Source organism: Carlito syrichta, unplaced genomic scaffold, assembly GCF_000164805.1.
Source record: "Carlito syrichta isolate Samal-C Ts95f unplaced genomic scaffold, Tarsius_syrichta-2.0.1 Scaffold303749, whole genome shotgun sequence".
In the NCBI taxonomy this organism is placed as follows: Eukaryota; Metazoa; Chordata; class Mammalia; order Primates; family Tarsiidae; genus Carlito; species Carlito syrichta.
In genome coordinates, this window is record NW_007247845.1 from 737,384 (window position 1) to 760,004 (window position 22,621).

The following is a 22,621-nucleotide window of genomic DNA, read 5'->3' on the forward strand; positions in this document are numbered from 1 at the left end:
ACATTTTTGATTGTCAGGTCTGGGTGGGTGCTCCTGGCGTCTCGTAGGTGGGGGTGAGGGATGCTGCTAAGCCTCCTAAAATGCACAGGAAATGCCCCGCACAACAAAACTTACCTAGCCCAAACTGTCGATAGTACTGAGGTAAGGAAGCTCTGACTTGCATAAATCAGAGAACAAAGCAAACGTTTTCTCTCAAATAATTTTTTCCTTAATGGTTTTAACTAAAACTGTAGCAAACAATTAATAATTATCACCTAATCCATTCTTAAAGTACTACAACATAAAGCAGTTTATCGTAATCTTTTGGTTCTGATCATTAGATAACTTAAGGAATCCAGCCACTATTTAATCAAATCTAATTCCTTGGCTAACGTATGACATCATATTTTTAAAACTTTGTATTTGGAAGTAACTTCAAAGAATCCCCAAAATAACACTTTTATTCTGTTTACCCAGATTAGCCTATTGTCAACATTTTATCCCATTTGCTTTGTCATGTGTATGCATGCATTGCATACTCTCTATTTTTTCTCAACCATTTGAGGATAAGTTATGTATATCATGGCCCTTACTCTTAAATACTTTTGTATTTCATGAGAATAAGGTAGGTAGGGGCTAGGGATAGCTAAGCCTCCTACAAATGGTTATCATGCATAACCACAGTATGATTGCATTGATATGATACTTTATCTTACATATTATAGTTTTGTCAATTTATCTAATGATAGCCTTTATATATTTTTGTCTCCTGAAATTCCACTAAAATTACTACAAAGGAGTTTTTAAGACATAAACTCATAGAGATAATAAGAACAAGAAATTCTGTAATTTTGGCATCTAGGATAGCTCCTGGAGCATAAAAGCTTCTCAGTAAACACTTGTTGAAAGGATGAAAAGAAATGGTAGCAGAAGAGATGTAGCTGAAATGGAAAGCTAGAAAGCAGATTGGTGGTGGTGATGGCTGAGCAGACCTTAGAGGCCTGAGTAGACAGGAGACTAGGAGGTAGCTGGGTGGAGCAGACCTTGACCAAAGTTTCCCGTAGTAGGCTTCCTTTTATTGGTCAGGCTAGGTCACATGTCAACCTAGGTAAAGGGGTGTGATAGGATGAGATGCCTTAAGAAATCATGAGTTGTCCCTGAAGCTGGCCATGTTGCTGCCAGAACATAATCAGATTTGGTAGCGAGAAATAGGGGAATCTAGGCTGCTTCACTGGGTAACAACGCCTGCTACACTTGTAGAACCAAAAGTACCTCTTATGTGCCTTTTCTCAGTAGGTTATTGGAGGATGTTCTGGAGCATAAACCAGGAAAGAGGGGAGTCTAACATAGGAGAGAAGCAAAGGAATATGACAGTGTGTAGCAGGCCTGGAAGACAAGCCGTCTGTATCTGTGCTGTTCAAAATGGCAGCCATGAGCCGCGTGCGGCCATTAAGCACTCATGATTTGCTAGTATACCTGAGGCATGGAATTTCTAATTTAACTTAATTTCAGTTAAAACCTGAAGCAGTGCAAATATTTTCCCATTAAATAGAACTTTATTGTTAAATAGATAAGCATTACTAAATGTATTATTTAGTATATTTTAATGTGTAACAAAACATTATTAAAATTAGTTTTACACAAAACATGTAAAATACTTCTGTTAATGTGCCTACTAGAATATTGTACATTACATATTCAACCCACATTATATTTCTGTTGGGCATCACAGCTATAGATGGTGGGAGGATGGAGAATTCCATGAGGGAATGATTCATCCAAAAATATTTACTGGATGCCTGCTATGTCCAGCACCTTTCTAGGCACTCAAGGTCCATTAGTAGATGAAACAGATAAAGATCTTTGCCCTCGTAATGTTAATATTTTTGTAGGGAGAGACACAAGAAACTATATAAGAAGTAGCTTACCTAGTATGTTAGAACATGAAAAATGCAAAGAGAAGAAAGAGAAAAGTCTTGCAGGGTGTAGGGGAGACACAGACTGCAGTTTCAAATAAGATGGCGAGGATAGGCCTCAGTGAGCTGAATCTGAGCAAAGACTTGGAGGCTGAGGGAGTTTGCCATGGATAGGTCTGAAGAAAGCACACCTGTTCCACACAAAGGGAGCACCAGTGCAGAGGGCCCAAGGCAGGAGTGCACCATCAACTTGCCAAAAGGGAATGATGATTCATCAGTGAGACTAGGGTGGCCGGGGGTGGTGAGGGAGGGAGAGAAATGTGGGTGATGAGGGCAAAGAGATAATGCGTCCAGGGTGTGAAGAGCCACTGTCAGATTTTGGCTGGAGAATTGACATGATCTGACCGACTTCATCTTAAAGGAACCTCTTGAGAGTGTTAAGAATATAGCATGTATTCTTGTATTCTTATATATTCATATATTCTCTGCATATGCCAAGTCAAGAGTAGAAGCAGGGAGACCAGTTAGAAGGTAATTGCAGTGGTCCTGGAAAGAGTTGTTAGCTGTAGAGGGGACAAGAAGTGGTCGTATTCTGAATATACGCCGAATGCAGATCCAGCAAGATTTGCTGATGAGTTTGGATATAAAGTGTGAGATAAAGAAGAAAGTAGATCATAACTGTAAGATTTCTAACCTGAGCAATTGGAAGAATGGCGCTGTCGTTAACTGAGATAGGAAGACTTTGGATTGAGCAACTTTGGGACGTGTTGAGTTATCAGTCATTTCAGAGAAGAGAGAAAGTAGGCAAATGGATACATGAGTCTGGGACTCAAAGGAAGAGGTCTGGGCTGGAGATAAATATTTGGTAGTCTTCAGCATATGGAAGATATTTCAAGCCCTAAGGCAGGATGAGCTCACTTAAGGGAGAGAGTACAGAGAGGCGACAGTAGTAGAGGACCAGGGATTGAGTCCTGGAGCACTCCAGCATTAAATGTTCAGGGAGAAGAGGGGGAACCAGCAAGGGAAGCTGAGAAGGCACAACCAGGGAGGTAGAAGAAAATCCAGGAGTATGTGGAACTCTAAAGGTCAAGTGAAGAAAGTACGTTTATCAAAGAAGACAGCGTGGTCATCTTGGATTAGCAACATGGAGGCCATCAACCTTGACAAGAGGACCTTCTTTAAAGCTGTGAGGCAAAAACCTGATTGGATTGCGGAAAAAGGATTAGCAACAGTGACTATAGACAATGCTTTCAGGGATTTTTGCTACAAATGAGAACAAAGAAATAGGGGAGGGGGAGTTGTCAAAAGTACAGTCAAGAAGGTGCATTGTTTTGTTTTGACTTGGGAGAAATAATGGCGTGTTTGAAAGGAAGCAATCCAGTAGAGGGCAAAAAGTGCATGAAGGCACAAAAGTGGCTGAGATCCCAAGGAAGAGAGCCCGTAGAAAAGGGCAAAGAGTACAGAGTACAGAGCCATGGAGAATACTCAGATTTGGAAGTAGTTGGAAAAAGAAAATTACTTAATTAGGAACAAAGAAAGGACAGAAAAAAAGAAAACCAGAAAAGGAAATTTTCAGAGAGACCGTCTAGGACAACACTATCACACTGCTACTGAATAATATAGGAGAAATAGAAAAATTTTTTAAAGCTTTTAAAGTTTTAAACTTTAATTTGGAAAAAATGTAAATCTATTCGATATGAAAGTTATGAATGGTCTTAAGAGTTCAATAGAGTAAAAGAAGCAACACATAGTATATGACAGAAATAATGGAGATTATGCTTTCAAATTTTTTCTAATTAGAAGAAAAAATTGAGAAACAGAATAATGGCTTGAAAAGACAATGAGTCAAGTTAAACAAAGGTTTTTGGTTTTTCTAGATGTGAGAGAACTATACATTTATGTTTGTAGTCCAAGGAGAGTCATGCTGTTGAACAGGATGAAAGCGATCAAGCCAGAAGAGGGAGCTATGGGGGCAAGAGAATAGGATACAAGAGATGAAAGCCATGAAAAGGAGGAATTAGATAGCAGAAAAGAAAATAAGGGGGGGAAAACACGAGACAAAAGAAAAGAGGAAAAAAATGTGAAGACAACTAAATGGTCTATGGAAGAATGGAAGTTTTTTTCAATGTAGGAAAGAGCTGAGTCATGATAGGGATTTCAAGAGTAGGTGTATCAACTATTGTATCAGTGGGCAGCAGACCACTCCTAAGTTACTTTTTGAAGCAATAGCTTGGTGGTTTTTTTGGTCTTGGCTGGGCTTATGCAGCTGCAGTTAACTGTGCATCAGGTAGTCTGCTCTGCTGATCTTGACTGGGTTCTGTCACCTGTTGTGGAGGGTAGGATGTCTATGAATTAGCTTAAGGTGGCCTCAGCAGGGCAACTTGGTGCTCTTCCATGTGATGTCTCATCCTCCAGCCTCGTCCTCTTGGTAGCAGGATTGCAAGAGAGAGAGTGAGCATGCTCAAAGCATGTGATGCCCCTGAGGCTTAGGCTTAGAACTATGCATGGGGTCATTTATGCCACAGTGTGTTGGCCTCAGTAAGTTTCAAGGCTAGCCCAAATTCTCAGTGTGGGGAAACAGACTGCACCCCTTAGAGAAGGGAGGAATTTCAAGTCATGCTCAAAGCTGTAACTATAGAGAGAGCTGGGGACAGGGACCATTTTGTAATCAGCCTACCACCGGGGACGACTGGAAATAGTGTGCTCCTGGGCAGAGGAGTTTGTAGTGGATGTGCTAAAATTGTGTGTGCCCCATATTTTGTAATATCTATAAGATATGTATCTCAAGCTATTTGCATATTGGATTTTGCCGTCTTCATTGTTAGTGTATTCTTTTCCCCCTCTTTCAAAGGTTGGATAATACGTTAGAGGAAATTATATTTAAGCTGGTCCCTGGACTACGAGAACGTAAGTTGCTCTTCAGGTTCTTGCAGACTTTGTGTTTTATGGAATCAACATTTATGTTTGAGATTTCATGATTGTTCCTATGGTTTTTATGTCCTTTTTTTTCTTTTAAATTAGAGGAACTTGAGCGTGAATCTGAATTTTGGAAGAAAAATAAGCCTCAAGAAAATGGACAAGGTGACTTTTTCTTATATCTTGCAGTATCTTTCAAATTGATCAGTTTTTCGTAGATTTGGTAAACTAAGATCTCTCTTCAAGCTCACAGTTTTTCTGCGCAAGATTGGTATATCTCTCTACTTACATTATGAACCATTTCTTTTCATGAGATTTTATATAAATGTATGTACCTCTGGAGTCACTCCAGTTGAAGGTCATTGGAAATAGAAATTGGACTTTGGGAAGAGAAAAAGGGAGATGAAAGAGAAAATTGGCTAGAAGCTGACATGAGAAATAGCCGTAGCTGGTAACTAAGCAGTGAGGGGATTTTTGTTTTATCTATTTTGTATGTTTGTGTTAACAGAAAAGGGAACTGAGACGAGGCTGAGAGCCAGATCAGGGGATTTTGCTATGCTTTGAACTCTGGAACAAAGCTGTTATAGGTATAGCTCAAATGGTACAAACCTAAATGTCCTGGAGATTTAGAAAATATTTCTGAGTGCTTATGGAAATTTTTCCTATCACCTATGCTGTGTCTAGATATATCCCCTGGGTCCTTGGAGATGCAGCAATCAGTAATTTAAAATATATGTATATTTATTTATTTTGAGACTGGGTCTTGCTCTGTCCCCTGGGCTGGAGTGCAATAGTGCTCACTTCAGCTTCAAACTCCTGGGCTCAAGTGATCCTCTTGCCTCAACCTTCCAAGTAACTGGGACTACAGACACATGCCACCATGCAGAGCTGTTTTTGGGGGGTTTTTTGTTTGTTTTGTTTTGTTTTTGTGGAGACAGGTTCTTGCATTTTTGCCCAGGCTGATCTTGAACCCCTGGGCTCAAGCAATTCTCATGCCTCAGCCTTGCACAGTGCTGGGATTACAGGTGTAAGCCACCAGACCTGGCCAGTGATATTTAATAATAATTTCAGCAAAGTGGCAAGCATTACTGAACAGAGCAAGGGCTTAGTATTTATATTATCCACACAAAAGGATATCAGAAATTACAAGGAAATAGTATCTTTTTCATTGTTTTTTAAATATGGAATTAATTCAAAATATTCTAAATGCCATAGAAGTTTTTCAAGAATGTGCATGTATCCTTCTAGGCATACTTGTGTGCTCAGTCTCCCAACCTTGGCTTTCCCATAAGAGCATAGGATTGTCAAGTATATGCATGATTAAAGTGGATGAGAGGATGCCATCTCTCTTTATTTTTCTGGAAAATGGAGATCATGGTTTTATAAGTTCAACTTAATTGTGCAAGGCTGTTTTTCTAGAGCAGGGGAGATTTGAGAGTAGTTTTGTTGATGGGAATTAGGTCGCAAGAGACTAATGTTTTATCTATAGCAAAAAGAAAAAAAAATGGGCAAAGAAGCTAAGCCTGACCAAAAAGATGACTTAACAAAGACTTTTTAAAAACCCAAATGTTCATTACAGTTAGACAGTTACAAGCAAATATAGTAGTGCTATAATAAAAATTATATAGTATAAAGTTAGTTAAATATTCCTCTTCTGACTACCCGTCCAAGAGGTCAGGAGTCCAAGACATTATCATCAGAAGTTGTGTGCTAGATGTATTCTGCGACTCTGTATATCATAGATTAATTTATGAGGGGCTGTGGCCTATTTTGTGAACTTTATCTCCTTTTTCCCACTGTCTCACTTCTTAAAGTATTTATATTTGGTCTTTAGTTTGGGTGGAGAATTTGGATCTTGAAGCTGGGATTTTGGTTCAGAGAGAGAGACAGAGAAGGAGGGAGAGAGGGAGGAAAGGAAGGAAGGAAGGAAGGATTTGGAAGGAAGGAACGATTTGGAAGGAAGGAAGGAAGGAAGGAAGGAAGGATTTGGAAGTATGTTTATGTCCTGTTTGCTTTCTCATCAATGATTGTAATCACTCTGTGACCGCATCCTGAATCTTTCATTTGGATGTCCCAGTGAGCCTAGAAATCTTAGGCTATGTTAATGTCTCCAATGGTTTTTAAAAAATATTTTCATTGTTGAATTAGTTGGAGCTTTTAAAGATATTAAAATTCGATTATTCTTTAAAAAACTGTTAGGAAGTGCTTTTTAAAGTTGTTTTTGTGTTGATGATCAATGTGTTGTTGCTTAAAAATCAGCTTTGAGTTATAGCTAACTTAGTTTTGTTTAAATTATACAGATGATACTTCAAAAGTTGACAAGCCTAAAGTAGATGAAGAAGGTGATGAAAATCAAGATGACAAGGACTATCACAGAAGTGACCCACAAATTGCTATATGTCTAGATTGTTTACGAAATAATGGACAATCGGGGGACAATGTAGTAAAGGTGAGTGGACGAACACAGTTAAATTTCTATGGTCGTTTCATAGTAAAACCCTTGATAATTTGTTGACACATTTTCTAATGTCTCAGAGTGTTTGCTTTCAAGGTTTTTTCTTACATAATCAAATACAATGCCATTCTTTGACATTCCTGTGCCTGCGGATAGTCCAGCAATTGCTTACTCCACCCACCTGTTTTTTCAACTTCCATGACTGAAGTGTCCTGGGCCAATGCCACCACCTAGTGGCTAATATGGAGAATCACAACTTTCTCGCCGCCTCCTTTTATACCTTCGTTGGGAGTTCATATGCATGATTTCCCTGCTTTTTAACCAACTTAGTGATAACCAACTTAGACTCAGAGAATTTCATGTCAGGCAGTGACTCTAATCCTTTTATTCATTATCTTCTTATTTTGTCCTTTATTTCTCGAATTTTTATTGGTAACTCAACAAGCTTTCCATATCATGGCTAATGTATTTTATGAATAATATAATCAAGTAGTTTTGAAGTAAAATTGGATGTTGTAAAGTGCTCCTAAACTTTTAAATCTCCGGGGGCTCTCTGTTATTTCCTATGTAATCTCCATTTCTAATGCTGTTTCCCTGTGTATCTGCAATTGAACCTCTTTTAAAGGATCTTTATAGAAAGTTTAAAACACCCTACTTACTCTTATTGATTTTCTTTGGTCTTTAAGTGGTGTTACTTATGTAATGTTTTCTACTTCTTTATTGCAAGCAACTTTCATTTTCATTATAAATATTCACTATTTCCACTTTTAAATAGACTTTTTTGTTTCTTTAGCCTAGCAAATGTCAGCCACTGAGATATAATTTTTCCCTTTTTATTCTATGTTTTGTTCAAATGCCTATGCTTATTGGCTCTAATTTTCTTTTACTTCCTCTCTGTAAATCTGTAGGCTGGTAGGTTGAATTTTTTACTGATAGGAAATGAAAAATAATTTTTCAACTCAGATTAAGTTTTCCCAGCAACTTACAATAAAGAGCATATACGAGCATAGTAAAGCAATGAATATTTATCCACTATGTGGATTTAGGCAGTAAAAAATCCTTCACTCAGGGAACTTGGTTCGATCTTATACATACAGGCAGTGAGGAGACAAAATAACTGACTTAATTAAGGGGGATTGGGACAAGGTATGTAATGAGGTACAGTCATCTTTAGGGAAGTAACCACTATACCTCTCTATCCTTGCAGTCTTTTCTGTTGTTTTTTATGGTCTGGTGCAGCACCTTTTCTTTTTAGTAAGTCCTTTCATTGGGTTTTTGTAACTCTGTGTTTCTCTCTTTGCCAGTCGTGTCTATGATCCCTTTTTTGGACACTGTTTCTTATAGAGAGTGTGATCCTCCTTTAACTCATCCTTTAACATGAGTATTTCAGTGAAAGTTAAGTCATTGGAAAGGCTGAATATCTTCTAAGTAAGTGTGGAGTCTACTCTGCATGATTTTTAATATGAAAGTATAAAACATTGAATTTTGTGAATTCATCTGAAAAATTAACTGGCCCTGCTTGATGTTATCCTTTTTGACATCTTTGGCACTTTGCTGTTTCAGTTGACCTTTTATCCATTCACACTTTCTTTTATAGACTTTCCTTCATCTTTGTGCCTTCATTCTTAGCTTACAGATGATTTTCACTATGCTACCCTGGCTCATGCCTTTTCTCCCAGACCATCTTTCTCTGTCTCCACTGACTCTGTGCCTTGCCTCCTATTTGATATATGTGAGTATGTCCTAATACTTTATTTTAGAAAGTCTTTTCCATTTTTTTTGTGACTTCACCTATGCAGGGGACTTTTAAATCTTCATTTCCAACCCTGCCATCTTTCCCAAGTCAAAGTATTATATCTCTAACTTTTTAAATACAGCAATTGAGAGTTTCACTAACACCTGAAACTTAACATGTCTAAAGGCAAATTCATTATATGTCCACCTCACTTTACTCCAACCATACAGTTTTGGTTATGACTACTATCTTTCACACAAGTTGAGAACCTTGGAGTCATCTTTGACCTTTTACTCTTTTCTTTCAACATGTCACTAAGTCCTGCAAAATTTCCCCCAGTTTAGTGCTGTACTCCCTTATACCTAGATTTTTTTAAGTGGTTTCTTGGATGTTTTCTGTGTCTTTAATTTCTCTTTTTATCTAGGATTAGGGCCACTTACCTGAGTTTGTGTAAGGCAGAGGGTAAGGGCCAAGGTCATGACCAACTTCAGGGTCAGATGGGAAATGTTTTAGGCTATATAGGCCAATGGTTTCTGTTGCAACTTACTCACTGCGGCACTAAAGCAGCCCGAACAGTATTGAGTGAGTGGGCATATCTGTGTTCCAATAAAATTTCACTTACAGAAATTGTTGGCCAGCAAGATTTGACCTGACAGCGTAGCCATAGTTTCCACCTCTTGGCCTGTAGAATTAATTCATAACTCCTTACAGTAGCTTCTGGGGCCCTTTGCTAAGAAGCCCCTCTCTTGATAAGTTTATCTCCTATTAAATCCATCAGTGAACCTTGCTTTCAAAACAAACGATTGTTGCTTATGTATGAGTTTATATTTTTATGTATGTGTGTGTTGGAAACCATGTATCTGACAAAGGATTTGTATCCAAAGTATATAAAGGCCTGTATTATGAATATTTAAAGGCCGCTAAAACTTTGAACAATCCTTCCTTTTAGGCTTGTTCTTCCCTCTTCTCATCTCCATCCTAGTCTGTCAAGATTTAAACAGAGATTCCTAGTCTTTGTGTTGCTGTTTCCACCTTAGCGAATCCCTTCTCTGAAATTCTGTAGTATTTACATCTGTCATTCATTTAGGGCTTAGTTTGCTGTCTATTAAGAGTGCTCCCAAGGGTGCTAGGCACTGATATTATCTTGTGTCTTTTTTGACGTGTGTGTTGTCCTTGAAAGTGGATTGTAAACCTCTTAGTGGCAGAGACACAATGTCTGTATTGCTTTATAGCCTTCTCAACCATCTCATTCCTATGCAGTGGAGTGTGATTCTTGAATGTGGTGGTGAAGTAGTTGTGTGTATAGTTTATACAAAATACCTACTGCTTTTGTAATATAAAAGTCAAAGTCAAGAGCAGGTTGTCAATAAAAGTAGAGTTAAGTATCTTTGAAATTCTCTGTAAAAGCAATGAAAAAAACAGGCAAAAAAATTAGGATCAACTTTTTTAGAGCCCTTGTATTTAACCAAAGGCTTGCAGATTCCTATGGAGCATTAAATCAAGAAAATGAATAACTCTGTAAAAAGAATGAGTTTTGTGACATTTTAACTTGCCTCAGTCCCATCCCTCACTCTCCAGCTCTGCAATAGCCTTGAAAAATAACAGCCTGCTTTCCCATTGCAGCCTCTCAGGCACCAAAGGGGCAAAACGGAGTTGGAGCTCTTTCAAAGCCTCATTACCAAAGAATTGTCAAGATGTGGCCTGTCTAGTTGTTCCCTGGGAAACCTCACTGCCAAGGTTGTCTGTTGTCAAAAACAACTACAGGCAAATCTTTTAACTTCATGACTGCCTGAGATGTAGATGATATTTGGATAAACAATAGACTAACCAAAAAGCTTTAAAGGAAAAGCTGGATAATGAGATTTCTGTAGGAACTTTGTAAAGTTCTGACATACTCGGAATCTAGAGAGCAAAGTGCATACATAGAGTGTGCACATGTTCAGGGAAGATGTAGGAGAGCCCTAAATTCTTATCTCTGGCTGACCTTGCAACTCTGCACAAGCAGGAAGTGAAGACCAAGGCAGAGTTATCAACTGCCTGGCTGAGTGTTGGAGGTTGCCCTAAAACACACACACAGTCCCTCAGCAAAGACTGGGAGACTTATAGGCTCCAGGTGTGTAAAGAAATTTCTGTTCAATCATTAGCAGACTTCTAGGCAGACACTTCTGTGGCCACATATAGTAAAGACTGTAGACTTCACAGAATTTGTTTAGGAAAGTCATTAAACAGCAAGAAGAAGCAATAGTAACAGATAATCACAACAGCAAATCTCAGGGGCAGGTAGGAATCTGATTTCCAGTGTTGTTACATTATATTATTTAAAATGTCTGGTTTTCAACAACAACAAAATTATGAGATATGCGAATACAGTTGTCCCTCAGTATATGTGGGGATTAGTTCCAGAACCCTCTGCAGATACCAAAATTCACGAATGCTCGTTTCTTATATAAAATGGTATAGTGTTTGCATATAACCTACACTTGTTCTCCTGTATAGTTTTAATCATCTTTAAATTACTTATAATACCTAACACAAAGTAAAATGTTATGAAAATAGCTATACTGTTTTGTTTTTCTATTTGTATTATTTTTCTTGTATTGTTATTTTTATTGTTTTTTTTTAAATATTTTTGATCTGTGGTTGGTTGAATCTACAAATGCAGAACCATGGATACAGAGATCCTATGGCCCACGAAAAGACGCAGTTAATAGACAATGTCCCTGAGGAAGCACAGACGTTGCTCTTGTCAGACATAAATTTTAAATCATCTATTTAAACATGTACAAAGAACTAAAGCCATGTCTGAGCACCCATCTGAAATTGCAGGAATGATCTTACCAAATATAGAATATTAATAAAAAGATAGAAATAATTTTAAAGTATTATGAAGTTGAAATTACAATATCCTTAATAAGATTGTAGTTGATTTCTCACCAGCAGCTGTGGAGGCTAGAAGGTCTAGGACAACATGTACAGAGTCTTGAAAAAAAGAAAACAATCTGTCAACTAATAATTCTATATTCATCAAAAATCTAAAACCTTCCAAAAGGAAGACAAAATTGAGATGTTCCCATGACCTTGTATTTGGCAGTAAATTATTGGAAATGACATTTTCATCATTCCAAAAAGAAAACCCAAATCCAAAAGTGTCATTTTGTTGCACAAGCAACAGAAGAAAAAATAGAATAAATAAATTGGACTTCATCAACATTAAAAACTTTTGTGTATCAAAGGACACTATTAAGAGAATAAAGAACATCTATAAAATAGGAAGAAATATTTGTAATTCACATGTCTGATAAGCCTTTAGTATCCACATAGATGAAGAATGTTTACAGGACAACAACAAAAGGACAACACAAAAATAAACTAAGGATTTGAATAGATATTTCCCCAAAGAAGATATAAAAATGGCCAATAAGCACATGAAAATGTGCGAACATCACTAAGCATGAGGATTATGCAAGTCAAAACCACAGTGATATACCATTTTACACCTACTAGGGTGACTCTAATTTTTTTTTACAGAAAAGGAAAACAATAAACATTGGGGGGAGAATGTGGAGAAATTGAACCCTCGTTCATTGCTGGCTGCAGCCACTGTAGAAAACAGTTCAGCAGTTCTTCAAAAAGTTAAGCAGCAAGGGATTCTATGACCCAGGAATTCCACTCCTAAGTATATGGTCACATACAGGAGTCCCCACCTGTCTGTGTGGGAGATGTGTCAAGACCCCGGGGGATATCTGCCACCTCAGATAGCACTGAACCCTTTCTGTATCATTTTTTCAGTCTGATAACCAAGATGACTAAGTGACTAGTAGGCAGGTAACCTGATACAGTGGGGATATGCTGGACAAAAGGAAGATTCAGGTCCCAGGCAGGATAGAGCAGGATGGTGCAAGATTTGATCCTGTTACTCAGGACAATCATGCAGTTTATGGCATATGAATTATTTTGAGAATTTTTCATTTTATATTTTTGGAAAGCAAAATATTGACTGGGTAACTGAAGCCACAGAAAGTGAAATCATGGATAAGGCGGGACTACTCTATAAAAGAGTTGAAAACATATGTTCACACAAAATCTTGTATATGTATATTTACAACTACATTATTCGTAATAACCAAAAAGCATAAAACAACCCAAATATCCATCAACTGATGAATAGATAAACAAAATGTGATATATCTATCTATTAGACTATTGTCCAGTCATAAACTGGAATAAAGTATGTACATATGCTACCTATACAGCATGGATGAACCTTGAACACTTTATGCTAAGTGAAAGAAACCAGATGCAAAAGACCGTATATTGTATGAGTCCATTTAAATGAAATGTCCATACTAGGATAGAGAAAGTAGATGAGCATTTGTCAGGGGTTGTGGGGAGGGAAGGATAGGAAGTGACTACTGTTGGATTTGGGGTTTCTTTTTGCGATGGTAAAAATGCTTTGGAAGTAGATAATGGTAGTAGTTGCACAACTTTGTGAATATTATAAAAACTACTGAATCGTGCACTTTAAATGATGACTTTTATGGTATTTGAACTGTATTTCAATTAAAAAAATAAAATGAAGCTTGACAATTGCTTTGGCTGTCAGAGACACTAGTCATAATGTTCTCAAGGTGACAGAAGTTTAAGCATTGCAAGGGGGTTGAGTTTAAAAAGCAACAACCAAAAACTCGAGAGTTGTTATCATAAAGGCTAGAACCTGTTGGACTGTGTCCTAGGAAAACTGGAAACTCCCCTGACTTGCTGCAGTAAGGACCACTACCACCCGACTTCAAAACCAAAGTTATAAAGGATTAAAAAATAAAAGGCCTCCAATGTAACCAACTTAGAAGCAGAAAGATTCCTTATTTGAATTGTTCCTTTTCTGGCCTGAGTTGGAGGGAACAGGGCAGAAAGCTAAGGGTATTGTGCTAGGGAAAGGGGGAAAGGTAATACCTTGAAAGATGTATGTGCTTTTTCCTTTTCTATGTAATTCTTCAAATATCCAGATGTTCCTAAAGTGTTGATCCCATCAGGGCAGCCGGGCAGGGCCAGGCTAGACATCTGCTGTTTGGTAGCAGTCTCCTTTTAACCTCCGGTGTGTAGTACGAATGTTTCCATGTTCATGTGTGTTGTAAAATGAAAATGGCAGGAAAGAAGCACTACTCTCAGCAGCATCTCTCTAAGGTTCTCCTCCAATCCGCTTCACCTTGTGCTGAGCACTCTTCATCATCATTGCCCCTCTTAAAACATGTCCGTTACTTTTCAGAAATCTGTACAGCAATTCCAGGTATCCTTAGTTGGGAAACAGAGCAAGGTTAATTTGATTAAAAAAAAAAAAGTGTTTCTGGGACGAGAAGATGTTTCTTCATTATATTTTTATTTTCTGAGTACATACAAATTAACTATTAAATAATTCAGATTGGATTTTTGTTAGATTGATGTCAAACTTTATTGAATTGTAAATACCAGAAACAAGCTTTTGCCTTCCTTTAAAAATGTTCTGTAACTCTTCTGACATCTCTATAATTGTTAATAATTTTTGTAAGATTATGAGTAGTGATGCTAATGTCATTTCTGGAGGTTCTTCTGAGATTTCTCTGCAAATAAAAAATACACTTAAAGGTCTTCCAGTAGAATTTCCCTTATCCAAAGCGCTTAGTGTTTCAGATTTGGAACATCTGTATTCTACATGCTTATCAGTTGAGCATTCCAAATCCAAATTCTCCAGTGAGCATTTCCTTTGAGTGTCATGTTGGCACTCGGAAAGTTTTGAATTTAGGATGCTCAACCTATACCCTCACATTCTTCTCCAGCTTTCCTGGTGCTTATAAAAATGTGCTAATTATTCTTTATAAACTGTTTGGAGCAAGAAGATAATAGACAGGAAACCTTGGGGTGTTTGAGATAATGTGAGCGGGTAATAGAGAGAAGAAGGACTTGCACTTGGACTTTATCTCTTATTTTTCTTGCTACTTAGAATATCAGTCTTCCTACTGGAAGTATGCTTTGCTTTGGATATAACTCTTAACTTCTGTACTCTTTATTATTATTTTTTTTTTTTATTTTTGAGTCTGTGTCTCAGTCTGTCACCCAGTCTGTAGTGCAGTGGCCCTATCACAACTCACCACAACCTCATCCTGGCTGGGCTCAGGTGATCTTTTCACCTAAGCCTCTTGAGTAACTGGGACTACAGACACACACCATCACGCCTAGCAAATTTTATTTTTATTTTTACTTTTTTTAGAGATGAGGTCTCACTCTGTTGCCTAGACTGGTCTTGACCTTCCTGGCTCAAGTAATCCTCTTGCCTCGGCCTCCCAAAGTGCTGAGATTACAGGCATGAGCTTCCCTTTTCTGTCCAGCCTTCTGATTTCTTTTAATGGATACTTTGCCATCTGAATTGTGACTTAGTATCATTTGTGAATTTTTTATGTTGGTCTTTGCCTGGAAATATGTTTTGCTAGGAATACATTTGCTAGGATGTGAACATTGACGGAGTTCTTTTGACTGAGTGAATTTAAGAACACTTAGATGTTGTTTCAGATGCTGACCTAGTTTCCCATACATATAAACAGGAGTAATAGCTGTAAGAGATTGTATTGTTTTTATTTTAGTATTCTGATAACTTTTAAGATTGTGGAATATAATTTTGTCTCACAAATTGGTTCTGTTTATTATGTCTATAACCTTTCTTGCCTTGTTTTCATTTTGGGTGTTCATTCTGGATTGGTTAGTTGTTTTCAGGCTTACAGAGTAAATTAGTACTGTTCTTCCAAGTTACAAATGAGACATGTCAAGGCACACAGAACTTTGTTTTTCCAGTAAAGTACTGCCACAGCCCATCAGACACTGAGTGGGTATGATCCTCCCCAACTTAGAGTCCACACTACACAACTTTTAGTTGCTAGGGCATGTTGTGGCCTAACTGGCCTCACTCTGTTGAACCCTAGGGCTCTCTCGAGTCCCATTTGAAATCACAGCTCTTTCTAAAATTATTTGAAAGCTATGAGATTATGTTTAGACAATGTCCCTAATTCTTTCGGAAGTGATATTTTTTAGTAAGATATTTATATGCTTTTTGTAACCTTTGTTATTTTTTTTCTTTTGTACTTAAACTCACGATGTTTTCTTTGCCAAAATGTCTAGAGGTAAACAGATTGTTTACTTGTCAGGATTTTCCCGGTACACATGATAATGCATTCTTAAAGAGTATCATGTGAGTATCTAAGAATTGGGAACATTATTACTCATAAGTACTAAAAAGATGTTAATTAAAATGTTTTCACAATATATTTTTAAAATACTCAAAATGATAGTGGAAGTGGTACCTATGGTTTCATTAAAAGCAAGGTAGAATATTTTAATTAGTAATTTTTATTTCCTCTAGGGTTTAATGAAGAAATTCATTCGATGTTCTACACGTGTAACTGTTGGAACTATTAAAAAATTTTTAAGTTTAAAACTAAAACTTCCAAGTTCTTATGAGGTAAGTTATAAAATATCTAACCTTGATTATTTTGTTAATTGTGATCTGAAGTAAAATTCTTTTTAAAAAACTGAAAATATATTCAAATTAATTTTTGTGTAAACTTTGGTTATTTTTAAAATTATGTTATGTTAAAATTTAATTTGTATGATTTAGAATGTGTTATTCTGCTCTGTAATATGTATTTTCTAATTTAACATATTCTGGGTAAAATATGATACTAATGTAATATATTTAGTGTTTTATAATTAGAATGAGATATGTAAAGAACTTAATATTAAGTACTCTTAAAATAAATAAGTTAAATGGATCCATTTTTTAAATGTCAACATGCTTTAGGACATGTCATTTTTTTGTCTGAGATCTTTGAGATCCACTATTGCCAATTGTTTATAGACTTCTTCAGAATGTAAAATTTTGTCTTTGTATCAAAATAAGTTTTATAAATAATGTTTGTGTAGTTCCATGATATGCAAAAGTGATTTTATTTAGCACTAGGCAAAACAAACATATTGTACCAGTTTGTTTACAGGAGAAATAAATTGTCCTGATGTGGATCACAGCATAGCTTTTGTATGTTCAATGTTTAGAGAATATTTTTTATCTTAATGGTATGACTATAACATAGTAAGGAAACATGCCATAAAAATGGCAATCTTACAACTTTTATTAATTTTCTCTTTTTCCCCTTTGGGTTCTGATAGTAATATCTAGAAAATTAAAGACCAGGATGAGTTTCTATATGAACAAAGACATCAAAGGCAGCATAGTTTTTCTGGCTTATCTGCAGTAATATGTATACCGTGGAATCATCATAGGATAAATAAAATATGGTCGGATTTGAACACAGGCATGAACAGGTATTGCCTGTGTTTTGAGAAAGTATCCAATCCTGGACTTACTTGAATATTTCTCTCAGATAACTAGTCCATGGTTAAAAATTGTAATTATGGTTTGTTTGGTTCTACAAATATTTTTTTAAAATCTAGAGACATTAACTCCTGTATTAGGAAAATATTGTGGAAGTTAAATATCAAAGCCCAATATACTTAGCAAAAGTAAATGATAACAGTTTATAGATATAATTACAGTGGAAAATAGACAATAAAATTGTTTTTATGATTTGGTTTTACACCGTATTTCCTTCTTGCAAAATACCATGTGCAATTTTTAATGTCTTACTTTTAAGTCTGATATGATTGAGTTTTCCATTTTCTAATTTTTAGGAAGGTGTTAGTGCTAAAAGAACTATTATACCATTCAGTCTTACTTCTGGCATGTGTTGTATTTCTCTACAGACAAAGATGGAAAGGAAGGAGAGGCTCAGTTCACTGACACCTCCTATCTATACCTAATGCAAAGGACTTTTTCTGTGATGATTTTTATGAGTATTTATCATTCCCCCTTACTTTGTTACCCAGCATGTAGGGGGATGATTTAATGAAATATCTGACAGCTGAAACTTCTGTAACAGCCTTGTGAACTGGAGCAGATACCTTCATTGTTAAATGGCCCTGAGAGAAGCTGTAGACCTGATTAGCAGTTGTGTCCTAATCATGTCCCTTCACTTTGCCTATAAATTTATTTGACAAGCAATAAAGAAAATGAAATTATCTACTTTGTTCTTTTAAGAGTTAATAAAATAATGTCTGGAAAACATTTTGAGGTCCATACAAGTCACCATAAATCACCAAAAATCAATAATTTAGTTTTGTGTGTCTAATACCACTGGGACTATACTCATTTTAGACTTAGAGTTTAAAACCGCAGTTGCTATCTAGCCAGACACAGAGTTATTTAAATTCATTTGTCTTCCCTCCTCTACATTTCAAATTAAATCTTGCCACTGTGTTTTTAATAACTAGGGAACTGAAATTTTATTTTATTTATAGGGACCTATGGTAAACATTTGCTTAATTATGCTTTGTTGAATTAATGAATTATAACCACATTTCCCGTGGCTGCCTTAAGGATTGGGGGTTGTTTCCTGCATCTAGGGAAAAGTGAGCATTGATAAGTACAACCCTTTTTTGAAGTTTTGTGCAATGTGAGAAGAAGATCCCATCAGTATTGTGTAGCTTGCCAGAGAAGCCGGCCAGCCCCTAGGAGAGGCAGACCTGTGGCATAGTTCTGACTTTTGCATCAAAGTAACTATTGGTAATTACTGAAAATTCTGATACGCCTCAAAAGCCCTCCAAAATCACTGTATCCATATTTATTCATTTCCCTCTTTAAATCCAAACTAATGAGAAGAAATCAACCCCTTCAAATCTTGGGAAGGTAAAGGAATTCGGAGAGATGAATTCAGAAGCCAAAGGAACTGAGAGGAACTGTGAGGTCACCACAGTTTCTTCTCATTCAGTAAGGGATGGATTCCAGAAATATGTCAGAAAACCCCAAAGAGACATGTCAGAGATATGGACTAAGAAAGTTTACATAGCTTTTATAAATTATTTGTATGAACTTGAGGTGTACTGGTATGTGAGACAGGTTTTAGAGTGCTGCATGGTTACTTATTTGTACTTTATGAGGACAAATGCTTTCAATAAGAATGTTGAGTGTTCTAGTTATATAATGGATACTTTTATTTTGTTCTGTTTGAATCTTTTTGAAATGTATATGAAGTGCATAAAATATTTAGAAATTCAACATTATTTATATTAATAGATCCATAACTATTCTTTTTAAAGTTGGATGTGCTGTGCAATGGTGAAATTATGGGGAAGGATCATACTATGGAATTCATCTACATGACAAGATGGCGACTAAGAGGCGAAAACGTAAATTGCTTTTATCTTTACCTATGTGTATATTTAGTTATATACCATTATGTTACTTAAATTTAACTAAGTAGCTTGGGAAGGAGAAGAAACTGGTTTCTCTTCTTACTGTTTCTCCCAGCACTCTGTGAAAATTGGTCCCAAGGATAAGAACAAGGTCTGTGTTAAATGTGGTTTTGTTTACTTAAGGTGAGATTAAAACTCCATCTAAATCTGTTCAGGATTCTACTAAACTCAAGACAGAGACGATAGCATATTTTTAAAAACCTAATTATTGGGGCATTTAAATGTATGAACTGGGGTTGGGAGAAGCTAAGTGTGATTCATGGTTGATAAGAGTATTAATTTTAGCCGGGCTCGGTGGCTCAGCCTGTAATCCCGTGCCTTTGGGAGGCTGAGGTAAGTGGATTGCCTGAGCCCGCGGGTTCGAGACCCGCCTAGGCAGTGAGACTTCATCTCTACAATAAATAAAAAAATCAGCCGGGCATGGTAGCACATGCCTGTAATTCCGGCTACTCGGAAGGCTGAGGCGGAAGGATCGCCGGAGCCCAGCAGGTCGAGGCTGCGGTGGCTGGGAGCGGCCACTACACTCCAGTCTGGGCGACAGAGTGAGACTCCAACTCAAAAAAAAATAAAAATATTAATTTTGGGTTGTGGTAGAAGGGACAGATAGGGCAGAATCTAGATAATCATCTTCCAGATACCTCCTTAACATTGAAAGTATAAAATCAGATCCTAGGGTAAGTGAGTCTGCAGTAGTTTCTGATGCCAGAATTAGATTATTGTGTCTTGGGCCCTAGGCACTATGGGAGAAATGATTCAAAGGAGGAGAAAACCAATAAGCCCAAAAGGAGAATTTTGTATTTTGAACTATATCTTTGATGAGGGTCAATTCTAGGTTCAAGCACACCTAATTTGTAAGTAATATGAGATATTAGGGAAATTTGAGGCAATAGTGATTGTAAGGCTGATACATGAGAGTGAGGAATATGGTGGTAATACTACCAGAAAGTGTCTTCATAATCTTAGTGCATGAATAAACGTTAACTATGATTGACTAGAAGGTTGGACTAGATAACTTCACAGATTATCTTTCAGACATTAAGATTCTGTGGTGGTTATGAACAATACGTCATACATTTAAACTGTGTATTAATTTCTCTATTCTGCAAGCTAGATTTTATTACATTTTCTCATGAAAATGTAAATTAATTATACAATATAGCACAAACAAAATTTAACTTCACACCAGGATAAGTAATATAGAATCCAGGTATACTGAGGGTTGTCATGTTACAATAGTTTAAAAATATGCTTACACCGAATATAAACATCTGTGGACCTCATATAAAACAGGCCTCAAAATACCATTTTTTTTGTGCTGTTCAATGGGTAGGATATTTGTCTCTTTTTCAGAAGAAATGTCTTGATATGATAACATACAAAGCACCTAACTTCTTACATGAGAATTTTTTTTCCTATTTGAGAACTAGGAAAGCCATGGGGGAAGCCTGCCTTGTGAGGCTGAATGCTCTAGCCATTAATAGAAAGAACTCAAGAGCAGGAAGAAAAAAATTATATTCCAATACCAGTCACTAGCTAGTTGTGTGCCCTTAAAGAACTCATCAAACATTTTGGGGGTTCATTTTTCTTTAAATGTAATTGTCTTTATATTTGATGAATTACTACATGCCTTTCTGTGACATAGTTTTTTAAACGGTTGTACCTGCATCATCTCCATTTAACCCTTACAACCAAAATGTTCCAGGTGCCGGGTAGAGATTGCAGAGGTAGTGAATTCTTTTACACAACACTGTTGAGGAGTGACTATGATGATGCTACACATAATACTAATATTGGATTGAATGTAATCTTTGCTTTCTTTGATAGTTCAGCTGGCATTTCAGTGTGTTTTTGTGTTTGAACTCATCGTTGTGATGAATAGGTTTGCCTTAAGAGCAGAGGTGTTAAGCACTGCAAGACCTCTGCTAGTGCTCACTGGTCCTTCCCAAGAGCCCTTCCCAGAGCTGCCCACACTGCTGGTTATTCTAATGTCTCAGTGTGAAGAAGCTAATTCATAGACATTTTTATTAACATCCTGTGAGTTGAATTAGTCTTTACTGTAACTACATCTCTGATTACACATTTCTGAGTGGTTTAAATTCATTGTTTAGGGACTATTTTAATAAAAGTTCAAAAATGTGGTTCAACACCTTAAGATTTATCATTTAGGTTAAAACTAAACCAATAAACAGAACAATTACTTATCTTTTACATTCAGTGCAGCAGTAAAGTCATACATTAGCCCATTTCCATTTTTGTAACAAACCTATTTTTTGGATGCTCTCTTCCAAACCTGTTTCTCCCTCAGTCATCACAATCTCAATAGTTCTAAGATTGGTAGCTGCATTTTTCCACCTGCTAAGACCACAATCCCTGAAGTCAGCCCTGATTACTTTCGTTTTCTTTCATGTATCCTTGGCACATTCTGTAGCCTCTACCATCAAAATACCGTACTCAGAATCTAGCTGCCGCATACCTCCACCACTCTGGTCCAAGCCATCACCATCACCATTCTGCAGAGGAATGTAAATGTCTCCTAGCTGGGCTCCACACTGCCACCCTTTCCCACCTGTCCTCCTCACCCCACACAGTAACCAGAGTGAGCTGGCTGTTTAAAACAGATTGAAACATGCCACTCCTCTGCTCCTGCAGTAGCAATACCATTTAGATGAAATCCAGAGTCCTTCTTCCAGAGACCTACAGGATGGCCCCCACCAAGGTACCTCTGTAACCCCACCGTTCACTCTCTCTCTGGGGCTTGCAGCACTCCAGCTGCACTGACTGGCCTCTGTTTTCTCACTCACGTTCTGCGTCCTCCCTGTATCCACCTAACTAGCTCCCTTTACCTGCTCACTTGGAGAATTTTCTTTCTATTTCATTTTCTTGGTGAGGCCACTGACCTCCCTTAAAACCACACCCCCTCTCCCAATGGCATTCTTCATCTCTTTTCATGCCTTATTATTTTCCATAGTATTTTATGCCACCTGACACGCATCTGATTTATATTTTATTGTAAGTCCCCCATGTAAAATGCAATCTGAGGACAGAGATTTTTGTTTGTTTACTGCTGAGTCTACAATACATAGGAGCAGTGCCCAGCACATACACTCAATAAACACTGGTTTGACAAGTATATTGAATGAGAATTCTGTCTTTGATAAGGCAATAGTTATGCAAAATATATCTCAAAGATAATTTTTTATTTGAACCTCAGTTTCTCATTTATTTTCCGTTAAACATTTTAATTTTTGCTCAAGTTCTAATTAATCACAAGTTATAATATTAATAGAGGAA

The 22,621-nt window shown here is 36.9% G+C and overlaps 1 protein-coding gene across 1 annotated transcript in view; it reads left to right on the plus strand.

Moving 5' to 3' along the window:
* PCGF5 (polycomb group ring finger 5) overlaps positions 1 to 22,621 on the plus strand; it is a 58,846-nt gene that overhangs the window by 19,503 nt on the left and 16,722 nt on the right. Inside the window, exons 4-8 of the mRNA XM_008059174.1 lie at positions 4,747 to 4,802; positions 4,917 to 4,976; positions 7,112 to 7,260; positions 16,386 to 16,484; positions 19,175 to 19,264. Of these exons, the coding sequence (XP_008057365.1) occupies positions 4,747 to 4,802; positions 4,917 to 4,976; positions 7,112 to 7,260; positions 16,386 to 16,484; positions 19,175 to 19,264 (454 nt within the window). The remainder of the gene's footprint in view (positions 1 to 4,746; positions 4,803 to 4,916; positions 4,977 to 7,111; positions 7,261 to 16,385; positions 16,485 to 19,174; positions 19,265 to 22,621) is intronic.